This window comes from Monodon monoceros, unplaced genomic scaffold, assembly GCF_005190385.1.
Source record: "Monodon monoceros isolate NGI ecotype Baffin Bay Population unplaced genomic scaffold, NGI_Narwhal_1 Super_Scaffold_19, whole genome shotgun sequence".
In the NCBI taxonomy this organism is placed as follows: Eukaryota; Metazoa; Chordata; class Mammalia; order Artiodactyla; family Monodontidae; genus Monodon; species Monodon monoceros.
In genome coordinates this window covers 14,852,801-14,871,784 of record NW_021703775.1, presented here as the reverse complement: position 1 = coordinate 14,871,784, position 18,984 = coordinate 14,852,801, and the positions used below count along the sequence as shown (strand labels likewise).

At 38.5% G+C, this 18,984-nt stretch overlaps 1 protein-coding gene across 1 annotated transcript in view; it reads left to right on the top strand.

The window, feature by feature from the left end:
* Window positions 1-18,984, top strand: part of DNAH6 (dynein axonemal heavy chain 6) — a 291,735-nt gene that overhangs the window by 76,104 nt on the left and 196,647 nt on the right. The window contains exons 14-16 of the mRNA XM_029232839.1: window positions 1,210-1,362; window positions 5,125-5,376; window positions 11,774-11,902. Of these exons, the coding sequence (XP_029088672.1) occupies window positions 1,210-1,362; window positions 5,125-5,376; window positions 11,774-11,902 (534 nt within the window). The remainder of the gene's footprint in view (window positions 1-1,209; window positions 1,363-5,124; window positions 5,377-11,773; window positions 11,903-18,984) is intronic.

Sequence of the window (18,984 nt, the reverse complement as noted above, 5' to 3'; positions counted from 1 at the left end):
GCTGACCCCTCGTGCAGATGAAAGAAGACAGAGCCCTGTCTAAAAGGCTGCAGGCCTGAGTGCTAGTATCTATTCTGTCACTAATTCGTTGTATGGCATTGGGCTTTCTTCTAGAGCTTTGCTGCTTCATTTGTTGCAAAAGAAAAAATATATAGAATTCAATTTCAGCAAACACTTCTGAGCACTAAGAGCACTACTATATACCAAGCCAAGGAACACTCAACTCAAACTGGCTTCAGCAATCAGAAAGTGTATGGGCTATGCATCTAAAAAGTCCAGAGAGTGGATGGCCATCAGGGAGGTGTAATCTAGTGACTCAGTAGTAGTTTTAGTAATTCTCTATACCAAGCCTTCTGATGTGCCAGCTTCAACCTAAAGCTCACATGCCTTCACATTTCTCAAATGGCTGTCAAAAGCTCCATAGGCTAATTATTTCCTTGTTCATGTCCAGGGAGAGAGAACATGAGAGATCTCTCATCCTTAAACAAAAGTCTTGTGTTTCTACTTAACTGGATCAGCTAAGGTCAGAGGTTCGCCCTAATCCGATCACATTAGCCAAAGGAAGCCATGTTCATATTTGCCTTATGACTGATCAGACTCTGTCTTTGTTTCTAAAGGGGAGATCAGTTTCCTCCAAACCACATTACTACCACCCAACAGGAAAGAAGTGGAGTTGATGCTGGGGAGGGCACCACAATGTTCACTGTACAGGGCAAAGTAGCAGAAAGGGCACTTACAAAAGATCAGAGCATTTAGGCAAACTTTTTAATAAGTTGTGCAATCCAGCTTGTTCTAGAAATTATCTTCAAAACTAGCCCTTTGGGCTTCCCTGGTGGCGCAGTGGTTGGGAGTCCGCCTGCCGATGCAGGGGACACGGGTTCGTGACCCGGTCCGGGAGCATCCCGCGTGCTGTGGGGCAGCTGGGCCCGTGAGCCATGGATGCTGGGCCTGCGTGTCCGGAGCCTGTGCTCCGCGGCGGGGGAGGCCACAGCTGTGAGAGGCCCGCGTACAAAAAAAAAAAAAAAAAAAAAAAAAAAAAAACTAGCCCTTCCTATTGGTTCAATGTGAAAAAAACCCAGTCCCTTCACATATACTGCTGCTTCCAATACCTGCCGGCTTAACAGCCATTCAATTAGAATTTATCTAAAATATATAATAAAATGGAAATACTCAAGTAGTTATGATTCACAGTTCCTTTTTCTTTCCTAGGTGCTAAATTATATGCTTCCTCGTCTAAGCAAGAAAAAAGTGGATGCCCTTGTCTCTGAGGCACAAGATGCAGAATATAAACTTGAATTTGTCCCAACGACCACCATAGAATATGTTAACAACTTAGTATTTCTTGATGAAATTCAGGAAAGGGTGAGTTGATTCTCACTATTCCAGATCTTGTGGTGAGTAAGGAAGGCAAGTAAGAGAAATTGAGGGACTGAAGGTCAGGAAACAGCTGTCAGAATATCAAAAACACTTTCAGGCAAAGTAAGTATATGCCTTACATCACAGTAGTAATGACAGCTAACATTGATCAAACTCGTACTGCTAGCCGGGAATGCACTACATTTTCTACATACATTACATTTTTGATCCTTGCAAAAACTTAAGAAGTATAAAGAATTTTTATTCTCATTCTGCAGATGAGGAAACAGGGACAAAACTAGGTTATGCTGTCCAGGATCACAGAGCTTTTTGTAGTGGAGCCGGAATTTACACTTGGGTCTCTGACTGCAAAGCCAATGCTCTCAACCCCAGTTTATTGCAATTCTTATTTGTGATAGATGACAATAGAATTGTAAACTTGATATTAGTCATAATGGAAGTCTTGATCCTCCTTAACCTGTATTTTCATAATAGTCAGGAACCTTCCAATTAGGAATAAAAGAAACCCAACTTTAGCTTAAACAGGGAGGCGGGACAGGGAGACAACAGCAGATATGGGGACTCAAGTAACACAAATGCTGGGGTCCGCTCTCTCCCTCCCTCCCTCCCTCTCTCTCTCTGTCTCTCTCTGTCTCTCTATCTCTCTCTCATACACACACACACACACACACACACACACACTCACTCACTCTTTTGTCTCCCTTATTTCTCTCTCTCCGAAAACGTGGTTTCCTCCTCCCATCTTTCCCCTGTGGCACGCAATCTAGCATTTAGTTTCAATAGTCAGGTTTTTCAGTCACAGCAGTTGGCATTTAAGATAGAGTTAAATCATTTTCTTAAATATCTGGAAATTGAAGATATGTTACAAATTTAAAAATACAAACTGAAATGTGAAATAAGTCATTAACAACAATAATCTGTTGGATAATGTTATATATTGTTAACAGAATTAATAGTAAAGGCTATTTCATGTACCTATAAAAGTAAAAATTTTGTTTCTCATTTCAAGAAACAACATCTTCTCAAATGTGATGATCTCAAGATGATTGTTGTTTTCCCTCAAGTCTACTTATACATCATCCCAGGAGGCTAAAGATGCCCAGCATTTATTATTATCTGCAGTCAGAAAGACTCTTTGTCAAATAACCAAAACCCAGTTGAGGTTTAGTCCTACCTTAGGACAAAATGTGGACCCTATTTAAGGAGGAAGGACTATTCCATGGAACACACCCCACCCACACCCACACCAAGAATGTGACTAGGCTTAGGAATTTACCAGAGCCAGGAATAAGAAGGCTGTGGGAAACCCAGGTGATCCTCTCTCCTCTCTGCATCTCTCTGAGGGTCTCCTTTGCTCCTTTACCTCTGCAAACACATTGCTCCTGCTGTTTCAACCTCAGCAGCACACGTGGCCACCGGCACCTCCCAGGTCACATGTTGCAAGTCTAGCAGGCCACCGAGAGAGAGAATCTCTCTCCTCTGATATCAATTCTAAATGTTAAATGTTTAATGAATGGATTCAGCCCCCACCCCTACCCTGATCCTGTTGTATAAACTATGGATCATGTAGCAGGGGGTAGACTGCTCTCTCTCTGGTTCCAGAACAGGAGAGTCGATGTGCCATATGCAGAAACCCAGACTGTGCCCCGTCTCCATAAGGTTGTCTGTGCATGATGGGTGGTGTGTTGGGGAAGCAGCCTTTCTTAGGAAAATGCTCTGCACACACAGACAGCTTTTCTTTGGAACCTAATCCATTAGTTCCAAAAACGTTGTAAACACTCACTTAGCAGGACGCAAGGATGACAACAATGAGTAAACCTGCTTTCAAGGACCTCAGAGTCCTTGAAATGAATGAATGACAGCAGATAACTCTTATACAATGGATATAGGTACAAGATACTGTTGTGGGCAGGGTGGTGGTGGAGCAGAGGGAGGGTGCAGTCATTCCTATGAGTTACAGAAGGCTTGCGGAGGTTGGGGCATTTAAGCTTTGTCCTAAAGTCCATCTATTCAGGTAGGCATTCCAGGGAGAGGGAAATTTGCATGCACAGACCTGAGGCAACGTGGCAAGAACAGGATATGGCAGTTGGTATGCTATGTAGAAGGGGTGTTTTGTGGAGAAAGCTGATGAACCATAGCTAAAGTAGTATTTCCAAGGATAGGAGAGAAGGAATGCATTCTAGTGATATTAAGTAAGTAGAATTCAAAGGGCTTAGTGGGCAACTGAATGAGGGGACAGCAAAAGAAATTTGAGATAACTCTTAGATACCCTTTTACAGTGAATGGGTAGACCACCAGCCAGCATAGGTAGGGCAGGCCACATAATCACTGTCTGACCAAACATTTTTGAGAATGAAAGAGGCACCATTAATCATCATGCCAGGACAATACCTTGGTGTAAACCAAGACACTCCCAGAGAAAACAGGACATATGCTTACTCCACGTACCAGAAATCCAGGAAGGTGAGCAGATTTTGGTTGTCAGACTTAGTTCTATTTGTAACTTATTGAAGATGTTAGACACTTTTGGTTGAAAGTAACAAAAACTCACATAGTTAGCTTGGAAAAATGAGAAGATTTATTCTAAGTTTGCAGGGATATCTTTTGGAATCCAAAGGTATGGATAGAGCCTAGCCTTTAAAAAGGGCAGGAACTAGGGACTAGAGCAGCATAGGGAAACCAAAGAGACCTCTCTTTCCATCTCGCATCTCTGCTCCTCTCTAGAACAGTGGTTCTCAAAGGGTGTTCCCGACACCAGCTGCATCAGTATCACTGGAGAACTTGCATATTCTCAGGCCCCACCCTGGACCTTCTGAATCAGAAACTCTCAGGAGGGGTTCAACAATCTTTGTTTTACCAAACTTGCCAGGGCGATTGGGATGCAGCTAAAGGTTGAGAACCATCTCTCTAAAGCCTCTCTGCAGTTTTCATTTCCTGTTTAGGACATGCTTTGTTACCCCATGGAAGCAAATAGCCTCTGCCAACAGCTGCACTCTAACTCTTCCCAAGTTCAAGAGAGAGATCAGACTAAGCTGGTTTCAGTAGGTCCCAATTTGACTCTCCCTGGTTCAGCTTGTGGCCAGGAGGTGGGTCAAGTTGTAGAACATGGATACTCGCTCTATAATCTTGTGGCAGAGTGGCAGAGAGGAGGGCTCCCCAAAAACTGGGGAGTCCTTGCCAAAAATTTAGTAAAGGCACTGTCCACTGAAGTTAGGGCACCAAAGCAAAGATGTTTAGTAGTCAGTAATAAAGGTTTTAAAAGCCTTATTAAAGGGTAGTGTGAGTCTCACCATAGATCAGGGTTCTGAATCTATGGGTACATGGTCCACACACCTCAGGGGCTGCCCTGGGACAGTCACTTCTCAACACACAGGCCTGGAATCTCAGATGTTACAGCTGGGCATCCTCACAGCACCTGTTGTCTCTGAAAACTTTAAATATTGGCACTGTTTAATCTACTAGAGAACAAAACAGAGAGACAAATCTAAACACTTACAACAGTAATACTAACTATGCTCAGCTCTGAAAAACTTACCTCCTGGGCCTTATTACCTGCATCGTAGCAATGACTGTATTTGCCACCCAGCAGGCTCCAGCCAGTTGGATCTGCATTAAACGCACCCCTCCGTGTGCTGGCTCTTCACAGCGTGATGTTTACGATGCACAGCAGCTGTCTCCTACCAGACAATCTTAACGGGTGTAACAGGACTCTGATTTGTTTAACGAGCAACGAATGTTTCTGTTTAGATTGAAAGCCTTGAAGATGAAGGGAATGTAGTGGTTCAGATGCACAAGCTGATTGAGCAATATCAGGTTCCCACACCTCCCGAAGACTTCGCTGTTTTTGTAACTATGAAGCCATCCATTGTTGCTGTTCGGAATGCCATTGATAAATCCGTGGGTGACAGAGAAACAAGGATTAAGCAATTTTGTCTGCACCTGGGCAGAGATCTTGAGGATCTAAGCAATGAAGTGAATGAAATAAAGCTGCTAGCACAGGTAAGCTGAAGCAGGATTTAAAAATCTGTGTAAAGGCTGACTATTCCATTTTAATAAACCATTTAGAAAGCATATTTCATTTTAATCTGGTTTAACTTTTGGTTTTTTATGGCTTAATTCTCTGAGCTGCTATTGAAAATTGAAAGTGTTTCTGAACCTCTCTTAGATACTGAATAGAGCATGTATGCAGTATTGAATTCTCCTTCTGCTGACTTCTATTTATTATTATGAAATGAGTGTTTTTACAACCTGTTAGCATATTTTATAGTCATTGTGACAATTTTAGAGTTTGCTTAGACGCATATTAGAAAATTTCCCCTTAGAAAGAGGTAGAGTATAAATTGATAAATGATACAGAAGAATGTTTGATTAACTTGCACCAATTTTCCTATACAAAAGATGCAAGAGGAATTATTTTAAGAACTTAGACTAGACATCCGGATGATTCTTTTTTTTTTAATTTTTAAATTTTATTTTATTTATTTTTTATACAGCAGGTTCTTATTAGTTATCTATTTTATACATATTAGTGTACACATGTCAATCCCAATCTCCCAATTAATCCCACCACCCCGCCACCAATTTCCCCCCTTGGTGTCCATACGTTTGTTCTCTACATCTGTGTCTATTTCTGCCTTGCAAACCGGTTCATCTGTACCATTTTTCTAGATTCCACATAAATTCGTTAATATACGCTATTTGTTTTTCTTTTTCTGACTTACTTCACTCTGTATGACAATCTCTAGGTCCATCCACACCTCTACAAATGACCCAATTTTGTTCCTTTTTACGGCTGAGTAATATTCCATTGTATATACGTACCACATCTTCTTTATCCATTTGTCTGTCAATGGGCATTTAGGTTGCTTCCATGAGCTGGCTATTGTAAATAGTGCTGCAGTGAACATTGTGGTGCATGTGTCTTTTGGCATTATGGTTTTCTCTGGGCATATGCCCAGTAGTGGGATTGCTGGGTCATATGGTAATTCTATTTTTAATTTTTTAAGGAACCTCCATACTGTTCTCCATAATGGCTGCATCAATTTACATTCCCACCAAGAGTGCATGAGGGTTCCCTTTTCTCCATACCCTCTCCAGCATTTTTTCTTTGTAGATTTTCTGATGATTCCCATTCTAACTGGTGTGAGGTGATACCTCATTGTAGTTTTGATTTGCATTTCTCTAATAATTAGTGATGTTGAGCAGCTTTTCATGTGCCTCTTGGCTATCTGTATGTCTTCTTTGGAGAGATGTCTATTTAGGTCTTCTGCCCATTTTTTAATTGGGTTGTCTGTTTTTTTAATATTGAGCCACATGAGCTGCTTATATAATTTGGAGATTAATCCTTTTTTGCTTGTTTGCAAATATTTTCTCCCATTCTGAGGGTTATCTTTTCATCTTGTTTATAGTTTCCTTTGCTGTGCAAAAGCTTTTAAGTTTAATTAGGTCCCATTTCTTTATTTTTGTTTTTATTTCTGTTAGTCTAGGAGGTGGGTCAAAAAAGGTCTTGCTGTGATTTGTGTCAAAGAGTGTTCTTCCTATGTTTTCTTCTAAGAGTTTTATAGTGTCCAGTCTCACATTTAGGTGTCTAATCAAATTTGAGTTTATTTTTGTGTATGGTGTTAGGGAGTGTTCTAATTTCATTCTTTTACATGTAGCTGTCCAGTTTTCCTAGCAACACTTAATGAAGAGACGGTCTTTTCTCCATTGTATATCCTTGCCTCCTTTGTCATAGATTAGTTGACCATAGGTGCGTGGGTTTCCCTCTGGGCTTTCTATCCTGTTCCATTGATCTATATTTCTGTTTGTGTGCCAGTACCATATTGTCTTGATTACTGTAGCTTTGTAGTACATTCTGAAGTCCTCCAGCTCCTTTTTTTGCCCTCAAGATTGCTTTGGATATTCAGGGTCTTTTGTGTCTCCATACAAATTTTAAGATTTTTTTGTTCTATTTTGTGAAAAATGCCATTGGTAGTTTGATAGGGATTACATTGAATCTGTAGATTGCTTTGGGTAGTATAGTCATTTTCATAATATTGATTCTTCCAATCCAAGAACATGGTATATCTCTCCATCTGTTTGTGTCATCCTTGATTTCTTTCATCAGTGTCATATAGTTTTGGGGTACAGGTCTTGACCTCCTTAGGTAGATTTATCCTTAGGTATTTTATTCTTTTTGTTGCAATGGTGAATGGGATTGTTTCCTTAATTTCTCTTTCTGATCTTTCATTGTTAGTGTATAGGAATGCAAGAGATTTCTGTGCATTAATTTGGTATCCTGCAACTTTACCAAATTCATTGATTAGCTTTAGTAATTTTCTGGTGGCATCTTTAGGATTCTCTATGTATAGTATCATGTCATCTGCAAACAGTGATAGTTTTACTTTTTCTTTTCCAATTTGTATTCTTTTATTTCTTTTTCTTCTCTGATTGCCATGGCTAGGAATTCCAAAACTATCTTGAATAATAATGGCAACCGTGGACACTCTTGTCTTATTCCTGGTCTTAGAGGAAATGCTTTAAATTTTTCACCATTGAGAATGATGTTTGCTGTGGGTTTGTCATATATGGCCTTTATTATGTTGAGGTAGGTTCCCTCTGTGCCCACTTTCTGGAGAGTTTTTATCATAAATGGGTGTTGAATTTTGTCAGAAGCTTTTTCTACATCTATTGAGATGATCATATGGTTTTTATTCTTCAGTCTGTTAATATGGTGTATCACATCAATTGATTTGCATATATTGAATCCCACTTGATCATGGTGTATGATTCTTTTAATGTGTTGTTGGATTCTGTTTGCTAGTATTTTGTTGAGGATTTTTGCATCTATATTCATCAGTGATATTGGTCTGTAATTTTCCTTTTTTTCCAGTATCTCTGGTTTTTGTATCAGGGTGATGGTGGCCTCGTAGAATTAGTTTGGGAGTGTTCCTTCCTCTGCAATATTTTGGAAGAGTTTGAGAAGGATGGGTGTTAGCTCTTCTCTAAATGTTTGATAGAATTCACTTGTGAAGCCATCTGGTCCTGGACTTTTGTTTGTTGGAAGATTTTTAATCACAGTTTCAATTTCATTACTTGTGATTTGTCTGTTCATATTTTCTCTTTCTTCCTGGTTCAGTCTTGGAAGCTTATACCTTTCTAAGAATTTGTCCATTTCTTCCAGGTTGTCCATTTTATTGACATAGAGTTGCTTGTAGTAGTCTCTTAGGATGCTTTGTATTTCTGTGGTGTCTGTTGTAACTTCTCCTTTTTCATTTCTAATTTTATTGATTTGATTCCTCTCCCTCTTTTTCTTGATGAGTCTGGCTAATGGTTTATCAATTTTGTTTATCTTCACAAAGAAGCAGCTTTTAGTTTTATTGATCTTTGCTATTGTTTTCTTTGTTTCTATTTCATTTATTTCTGCTCTGATCTTTATGATTTCTTTCCTTCTAATAACTTCGGGTTTTGTTTGTTTTTCTTTCTCTAGTTCCTTTAGGTGTAAGGTTAGATTGTTTATTTGAGATTTTTCTTGTTTCTTGAGGTAGGAATGTACTGCTACAAACTTCCCTCTTAGAACGGCTTTTGCTGCATCCCATAGGTTTTAGATTATCATGTTTTCATTGTCATTTGTCTCTAGGTAGTTTTTGATTTCCTCTTTGATTTCTTCAATGATCTCTTGGTTATTTAGTAGTGTATCATTTAGCCTCCATGTGTTTGTGTTTTTTACGTGTTTTTCCTGTAATTGATTTCTAATCTCATAGCGTTGTGGTTTTAAAAGATGCTTGATATGATTTCAGTTTTCTTAAATTTACCAAGGCTTGATTTGTGACCCAAGATGTGATCTATCCTGGAGAATGTTCCATGAGCACTTGAGAAAAAATTGTATTCTGTTGTTTTTGGGTGGAATGTCCTATAAATATCAATTAAGTCCATCTTGTTTAATGTATCATTTAAAGCTTGTGTTTCCTTATTTATTTTCATTTTGGATGATCTGTCCATGGGTGAAAGTGGGGTGTTAAAATCCCCTACTATTATTGTGCTACTGTCAATTTCCCCTGTTATGTTATGTATTGAGGTGCTCCTATGTTGGGTGCATAAATATTTACAATTGTTATATCTTCTTCTTGGATTGATCCCTTGATCATTATGTAGTGTCCTTCCTTGTCTCTTGTAACATTCTTTATTTTAAAGTGTATTTTGCCTGATATGAGAATTGCTACCCCAGCTTTCTTTTGACTTCCCTTTGCGTAGAATATCTTTTTCCATCCCCTCACTTTCAGTCTGTATGTGTCCCTAGGTCTGAAGTGGGTCTCTTGTAGACAGCATATATATAGGTCTTGTTTTTGTATCCATTCAGTGAGCCTGTGACTTTTGGTTGGAACATTTAATCTATTCACATTTAAGGTGATTATTAGTATGTATGTTCGTATTACCATTTTTCTTAATAGAGAAGTTTCTTTACCATTTGTTGTGGAGCTGGTTTGGTGATGCTTAATTCTCTTAGCTTTTGTTTGTCTCTAAAGCTTTTGATTTCTCCATCGATTCTGAATGAGATCCTTGCCAGTTAGAGTAATCTTGGTTGTAGGTTCTTCCCTTTCACATCTTTAAATATATCATGCCTCTCCCTTCTGGCTTGTAGAGTTTCTGCTGAGAGATCCGCTGTTAACCTTATGGGAATTCCATTGTATGTTATCTGTCATGTTTCCCTTATTTCTTTTAATAATTTTTCTCTGTCTTTAATTTTTGTCAATTTGATTGCCATGTGTCTCAGCATGTTTCTCCTTGGGTTTATCCTGCCTGGGACTCTGCACTTCCTGGACTTTGGTGGCTATTTCCTTTCCCATGTTAGGGAAGTTTTCAACTGTAATCTCCTCAAATATTTTCTCGGGGCCTTTCTCTCTCTCTTCTCCTTCTGGGACCCCTATACTGCGAATATTTGTGTTTTTAATGTTGTCCCAGAGGTCTCTTAGGTTGTCTTTATTTCTTTTCACTTTTTTTCTTTGTTCTGCAGCAGTGAATTCCACCATTCTGTCTTCCAAGTGACTTATCTGTTCTTCTGCCTCAGTTATTCTGCTATTGATTCCTTCTAGTGTATTTTTCATTTCAGTAATTGTATTGTTCATCTCTGTTTGTTTGTTCTGTATTTCTTCTAGGTCTTTGTTCTTTAATTCTTCTAGGTCTTTGTTAAACATTTCTTTCATCTCCCCTGTCTTTCCCTCCATTCTTTTTCTGAGGTCCTGGATCATTTTCACTATCATTATTCTGAATTCTTTTTCTGCAAGGTTTCCTATCTCCACTTCATTTAGTTGTTTTTCTGAGGTTTTACCTTGTTCCTTCATCTGGTACATATTTCATTTTGTCTTTCTGTGAATGTAGTTTTCATTCCATAGGCTGCAGAATTGTAGTTCTTGCTTCTGCTGTCTGCCCTCTGGTGGATGAGGCTATCTCTGTTTTTACTTTTGTATTGAAGTATTTTTGTATTTTTGCACAGAGGAAGCTGTACATAAGTGTAATAAGTGTACAAGTCAGTGAGTTTTCAGAAAATGAACACATCCATGTGTCCACTGCTGAGGTGAAGAACTATTGCTGTTGCTATCCTTAGTGTCTCCCCTAGTCACTAACCCTTCCTTCCTCTCCAAAGGCAGCCACTACCCTGAATTCTAAAGCCATAAATTGGTTTTGCCTTTTTATGAACTTCAATTAAATAGAATCATACCTTTATTGTAAATTGTAATCATTCCGTTTTTTTTGGGGGGGGGGTGCTGCATTGGGTCTTCATTGCTGCGTGCAGGCTTTCTCCAGTTTCAGCGAGCAGGGACTACTCTTCATTGTGGTGTGCAAGCTTCTCATTGTGGTGGCTTCTCTTGTTGAGGAGCACGGGCCCTAGGCGCACAGGCTCAGTAGTTGTGGCCCATGGGCTTAGTTGCTCTGTGGCATGTGGGATCTTCCTGGACCAGGGATCGAACCTGTGTCCCCTGAATTGGCAGGCAGATTCTTAACCACTGAGCCACCAGGGCAGTCCCATAAATTGTATTATTCCTTTATTGTAAAATGATAATTTTCCTTATATCATATTTTCTTCTTTCTTTTCCATATTGTATTCACCTCTCCTTACCTGAAGTCACGTTAGCTGAAACAAATGTAATAAGTGAAAACAGATGAGGGAAAATGTATTAGGTATTCTTTAAAAGCAATATTATCCCCAAGTTACTTCTTTATACATTGCTGTAATTTTTACAATGTATATGCATTGCTTTAAATTCAAAAACAGAACCATTTTAATATATTTTCTAAAACTTAGAGTGAAAAGAGAATTAGAAGAAATATTTTTTGAAAACGTTTATTAATTCATTTATTTTTATGGTATACATCAAAAAATAGGAATGAGTAATCAAAACCTATCTTAATTTTACAGGATCCACAGATTTTGGATATTAACGCTGACCAAGACAAAGTAAACGTCATGTTGAATGATCTGCAGTCAGTTCTAGATGATCTTCAAAAACGTGCATTTCAGTATAAATCCTATCAGAAGAATTTTAAGGTAATGACAGCTCTACACATCTGTTTCTAAAATATGTGCATAGAAATGGCATTGGTGCATATGCATTTTCAGTAATGTGACTGTAAATATTCAATGTTTGGACACCTATGTGCTAGTCACTGTGCTGGAACAATCTGAAATACAAAATATGACATGTTCTCTGCCTCTGAAGTGTTTAAAGATTAGTACACATGTGAGACAAAATGTCTTTCTAATTAAAAAGTAATTGTGAATTATAGACAAACCCCCAGACCAGGGACTGTAGCTTCTATGTTAAAATGTATGTGGATTTTTAAATGTGGTCAATTAAAACCCCTCTATTCTTTCTTAAATAATATTCAAACTTCTTTTACATTCATGTGTGTATTATGATTCCATCAATATTGCCTAATTTGCCCTGGTTTGATGTGCCAGTTTGATGAAAGAAGAGAATTTGGCTAAGCCAGGGCAAGGATGGATCCAAAAAGGGTAGGTTTAAAAAGCTAAAAGAGGGCTTCCCTGGTGGCGCAGTGGTTGAGGGTCCGCCTGCCGATGTAGGGAACACGGGTTCATGCCCCGGTCTGGGAAGATCCCACATGCCGTGGAGCAGCTGGGCCCGTGAGCCATGGCCGCTGAGCCTGCGCGTCCGGAGCCTGTGCTCCGCAACGGGAGAGGCCGCAACAGTGAGAGGCCCGTGTACCACAAAAAACAAAAAAGCTAAAAGATATGCCTCAGAAAAATGAAGAGAAATGAGTGAGAGATATAAGTGCTCTGAATAGCTATTAGAGAGACCAAAAAGAAAAGAAAATAGAAAAGATTCCGAGGATCAAATCCAGAGGGCCACCAGCAATGAGGGAGGGGTTAATCAGTTCCCCAAAAGTTTCAGCGGAGTGCATGGACCTCACATGGGGATGCACCTGTCTCTTCCATAGCCCCAAATGGATGGCCAGAAAGTGGTCTGAGCAGTCTGAGTGTCCACTTCAGATCCCAGGGCTTGGTGGAGCAACCTGCAAAATAATGACCTGGCACTAGACAATGCAACTGGTACAATACTTGATGCAGGAGGTTTGTGCATGAGAGAATTAGGGTTCAAAGTTTTTCCCAGATTAGTTAACTGACCTGTAAGACAGGAAAGTATGCAGTAGGACGGGAGCTGTGGCGGAAATATTGCTTGATAAAGGCTATAACTAACAGGTGGGCACTGTTGGGTCAGAAAGAATAGCCTTGCTTGAGCCAGAGCCTGAAATAGAAGTGTGTCTGCCTCCTTCCACGTTCCTTATCTATACTTTACGATCCTTTAGGATCACCTAGTATCAACCTTCCTCTGCAGCTCTCTGTCATTAGGAGGATAGGAGTGAAGGCCTAACTGGCCTAGGAAATCATCTCTAATGCTTGATGAAGTCAAGGCTAGATCCCTAATGTCAGGGTAATGCTAGCCTTGTAAAATGAGTTTGGTAGTGTTCCCACCCCTTCAATTTTTTTGGAAAAGTTTGAGAAATATCGACATTAATTCTTTTTTCTCCCCCCAAATGTTTGGTAAAATTTACCAGTGAAGTCATCTGGTCCTGGGCTTTTCTGTGCTGGGAGGTTTTTGATTACTCATTCAATCTCCTTATCCTTATTGGTCTGTTCAGATTTTCTGTTTCTTCCTTATTCAGTCTTGGTGGGCAATATGTTTCTAGCAATTTATACATTTCTTCAAAGGTATACAATTTATTGGCATATACTTATTCAGAGGAGTCTCTTATGATCATATGTATTTCTGAGGTGTAAGGGTTTTTTTTAGCATCTTTATTGGAGTATAATTGCTTTACAGTGGTGTGTTAGTTTCTGCTGTATAACAAAGTGAATCAGCTATACATATATCCCCAAATCCCCTCCCTCTTGCATCTCCCTCCCACGCTCCCTATCCCACCCCTCTAGGGAGACAAAAAGTACCGAGCTGATCTCCCTGTGCTATGTGGCTACTTCCCACTAGCTATTTCTTTTACATTTGTTAGTGTATATATGTCCATGCCACTCTCTGACTTCGTCCCAGCTTACCCTTCCCCCTCCCCATGTCCACAAGTCCATTCTCTATGTCTGTGTCTTTATTCCTGTCTGCCGCAAGGTTCTTCAGAACCTCTTTTCTTTTTTTAGATTCCATATATATGTGTTAGTGTACGGTATTTGTTTTTCTCTTTCTGACTTACTTCACTCTGTATGACAGACTCTAGGTCCATCCACATCACTACAAATAACTCGATTTCCTTTTTCTTTATGGCTGAGTAATATTCCATTGTATATATTTGTCACAACTTCTTTCATTCATCTGTCCATTCATCTGTTGAAGGACACGTAGGTTACTTCCATGCCATAGCTATTGTAAATACAGCTGCAATGAACATTGTGGTACATGACTCTTTTTGAATTACAGTTTTCTAAGGGTATATGCCCAGTAGTGGGATTGCTGGGTCATATAGTAGTTCTACTCTTAGATTTTAAGGAACCTCCATACTGTTCTCCATAGTGGCTGTATCAATTTACATTCCCACCAACAGTGCAAGAGGGTTCGCTTTTCCCCACACCTTCTCCAGCATTTATTTGTAGATTTTTGATGATGGCCATTCTGACCGTTGTGAGGTGATACCACACTGTAGTTTTGATTTGCATTTCTCTAATGATTACTGATGTGGAGCATCCTTCCATGTGTTTCTTGGCAATCTGTATATCTTCTTTGGAGAAATGTCTATTTAGGTCTTCTGCCCATTTTTGGATTGGGTTGTTTGTTTTTTGATATTGAGCTGCATGAGCTGCTTGTATATTTTGGAGATTGATCCTTTGTCAGTTGCTTCATTTGCAAATATTTTCGCCCATTCTGAGGGTTGTCTTTTGGTCTTGTTTATGGTTTCCTTTGCTGTGCAAAAGCTTTTAAGTTTCCTTAGGTCTCATGTCTTTTTTTTTGTTTTTATTTCCATTTCTCTAGGAGATGGGTCAAAAAGGATCTTCCTGTGGTTTATGTCATAAAGTGTTCTGCCTATGTTTTTCTCTAAGAGTTTTATAGTGTCTGGCCTTACATTTAAGTCTTTAATCTATTTTGAGTTTATTTTTGTGTATGGTGTTAGGGAGTGTTCACATTTCATTCTTTTACATGTAGCTGTCCAGTTTTCCCAGCACCGCTTATTGAAGAGGCTGTCTTTTCTCCATTGTATATCCTTGCCTCCTTTATCAAAGATAAGGTGACTATATGTGTGTGGGTTTATCTCTAGGCTTTCTATTCTGTTCCATTGATCTATATTTCTGTTTTTGTGCCAGTACCATACTTTCTTGATTACTGTAGCTTTGTAGTATAGTCTGAAGTCTGGGAGGCTGCTTCCTCCAGCTCTGTTTTTCTTTCTCAAGATTGCTTTGGCTATTCGGGATCTTTTTTGTTTCCATACATACTGTGAAATTTGTGGTTCTAGTTCTGTGAAAAATGCCATTGGTAGTTTGATGGGGATTGCATTGAATCTGTTCATTGCTTTGGGTAGTACAGTCATTTTCACAATGTTGATTCTTCCAATCCAAGAACATGGTATATCTCTCCATCTGTTTGTATCATCTTGAATTTCTTTCATCATGTCTTATAGTTTTCTGCATGCAGGTCTTTTGTCTCCTTAGGTAGGTTTATTCCTAGGTATTTTATTCTTTTTGTTGCAATGGTAAATGGAAATGTTTCCTTCATTTCTCTTTCAGATTTTCATCATTAGTGTATAGGAATGCAAGAGACTTCTGTGCATTAGTTTTGTATCCTGCTACTTTACCAAATTCATTGATTAGCTCTAGTAGTTTTCTGGTAGATTAGATCTGGTAGTTTTCTGGTGGCATCTTCAGGATTCTCTATGTATAGTATCATGTCATCTGCAAACAGTGACAGTTTTACTTCTTCTTTTCCGATTTGGATTCCTTTTATTTCTTTTTCTTCTCTGATTGATGTGGCTAAAACATCCAAAACTACATTGAATAATAGTGGTGAGTGTGGACAACCTTGTCTTTTTCCTGATCTTAGTGGAAATGATTTCAGTTTTTCAGCATTGAGAACAATGTTGGCTGTAGGTTTGTCATATATGACCTTTATTATCTTTAGGTAAGTTACCTATGCCTACTTTCTGGAGGGTTTTTATCATAAATCGGTGTTGAATTTTGTTGAAATCTTTTTCTGCATCTATTGAGATGATCATATGGTTTTTATTCTTCAATTTGTCAATATGGTTTATCTCATTTTTGATTTGCATATATTGAAGAATCCTTTCATTCCTGGGGTAAACCCTACTTGATCATGCTGTATGATCCTTTTAATGTGCTGTTGGATTCTGTTTGCTAGTATTTTGTTGAGGAATTTTGCATTATGTTCATCAGTGATATTGGCCTGTAGTTCTTTTTTTGTGACATTTTGTCTGGTTTTGGTATCAGGGTGATGGTGGCCTTGTAGAATGAGTTTGGGAGTGTTCCTGCCTCTGCTATATTTTGGAAGGGTTTGAGAAGGATAGGTGTTAGCTCTTCTCTAAATGTTTGATAGAATTTGCCTGTGAAGCCATCTGGTCCTGGACTTTGGTTTGTTGGAAGATTTTCAATCAGTTTCAATTTCAGTGCTTGTGATTGGTCTCTTTATATTTTCTATTTCTTCCTGGTTCAATCTCGGAAGGTTGTGCTTTTCTAAGAATTTGTCCATTTCTTCCAGGTTGTCCATTTTATTGGCATATAGTTGCTTGCAGTAATCTCTCATGATTCTTTGTATTTCTGCAATGTCAGTTGTTACTTCTCCTTTGTCATTTCTAATTCTATCGATTTGAGTCTTCTCCCTTTTTTTCTTGATGAGTCTGTCTAATGGTTTATCAATTTTGTTTATCTTTTCAAAGAAACAGCTTTTAGATTTATTGATCTTTGCTATCATTTCATTCATTTCTTTTTCATTTATTTATGATCTGATCTTTATGATTTCTTTCCTTCTGCTAACTTTGGCTTTTGTTTGTTCTTCTTTCTCTAGTTGCTTTAGGTGTAAGGTTAGGTTGTTTATTTAAGGTTTTTCTTGTTTCTTGAGGTAGGATTGTATTGCTATAAACTTCCCTCTTAGAACTGTTTTCACTGCATACCATAGGTTTTGGGCCATCGTGTTTTCATTGTCATTTTTTTCTAGGTATTTTTTGATTTCCTCTTTGATGTCTTCAGTGAACTCTTGGGTATTTAGTAGTGTATTGTTTAGCCTCCAGGGTTTGTATTATTTACAGATTTTTTTCCTGTAATTGATATGTAGTCTCATACTTTTGTGGTCAGAAAAGATACTCGATACAATTTCAATTTTCTTAAATTTTCCAAGACTTGATTTGTGACCCAGCGTATGATCTAACCTGGAGAATGTTCCATGAGCACTTGAGAAGAAAGTGTATTGTTTTGTTTTTGGATGGAATATCCTATAAATATCAGTTAAGTCCATCTAGTTTAATGTGTCCTTTAAAGCTTGTGTTTCCTTATTTATTTTCATTTTTGATTATCTGTCCATTGGTGAAAGTGGGGTGTTAAAGTCCCCTACCATCATTATGTTACTGTCAATTTCCCCTTTTATGGCTGTTAGCATTTGCCTTATGTATTGAGTTGCTCCTATGTTGGCTACATAAATATTTACAATTGTTATATCTTCTTCTTGGATTGATCCCTTGATCATTATGTAGTGTCCTTCTTTGTCTCTTGTAATAGTCTTTATTTTAAGTCTATTTTCTCTGATATGAGAATTGCTACTCCAGCTTTCTTTTCATTTCCATTTGCATGGAATGTCTTTTTCCATCCCCTCACTTTCAGTCTGTATGTGTCCCTAGGTTGAAGTGGGTCTCTTGTAGACAGCATATATATGGGTCTTGTTTTTGTATCCATTCAGTGAGCCTGTGACTTTTGGTTGGAACATTTAATCCATTTACATTTAAGGTATTTATCAATATGTATGTTCCTATTACCATTTTCTTAATTGTTCTGGGTTTGTTATTGTAGGTCTTTTCCTTCTCTTGTGTCTCCTGCCTAGAGAAGTTCCTTTAGCATTTGTTGTAAAGCTGGTTTGGTGGTGCTGAATTCTCTTAGCTTTTGCTTGTCTGTAAAGGTCTTAATTTCTCCATTGAATCTGAATGAGATCCTTGCTGGGTAGAGTAATCTGGTAGTAGGTTTTTCCCTTTCATCACTTTAAGTATATCCTGCCACACCCTTCTGGCTTGCGGAGTTTCTGCTTAAAGTTCAGCAGTTAACCTTATGGGGATTCCCTTGTATGTTATTTGTTGCTTTTCCCTTGCTGATTTTAATATTTTTCTTTGTATTTAATTTTTGACAGTTTTATTAATATGTGTCTTGGCATGTTTCTCCTTGGATTTATCCTTTATGGGACTCTCTGCACTTCCTGGACTTGACTGACTATTTCCTTTCCCATATTAAGTAATTTTTCAACTGTAATCTCTTCAAATATTTTCTCAGTCCCTTTCTTTTCTCTTCTTCTTCTGGGACCCTTATAATTCGAATGTTGATGCATTTAATGTTGTCCCAGAGGTCTCTGAGACTGTCCTCAACTCTTTTCATTCTGTTTTCTTTATTCTGCTCTACGGTACTTATTTCCACTATTTTATCTTCCAGGTCACTTATCCATTCTGTCTCAGTTATTCTGCTATTGATTCCTTCTAGAGAATTTTTAATTTCATTTATTGTGTTCTTCATCTGATTCCTTCTAGAGAATTTTTAATTTCATTTATTGTGTTGTTCATCATTCTTTGTTTGCTCTTTAGTTTTTCTAAGTCCTTGTTAATCCTTTCTTTTATTCTCCATTATATTTCCAAGAGTTTGGATCATCTTTACTATTTTTACTCTGATTCTTTTTCAGGTATACTGCCTATTTCCTCTTCATTTGTTTGGTCTGGTGAGGTTTTACCTTGCTCCTTCAACTGCTGTATAGTTCTCTCTCTTCTCATTTTGCTTAACTTACTGCATTTGGGGTCTCCACTTCACAGGCTGCTGGTTCGTAGTTCCCATTGTTTTTGGTGTCTGCCTCCAGTGGGTAAAGTTGGTTCAGTGGGTTGTGTAGGCTTCCTGGTGGAGGGGAGTGGTACCTGTGT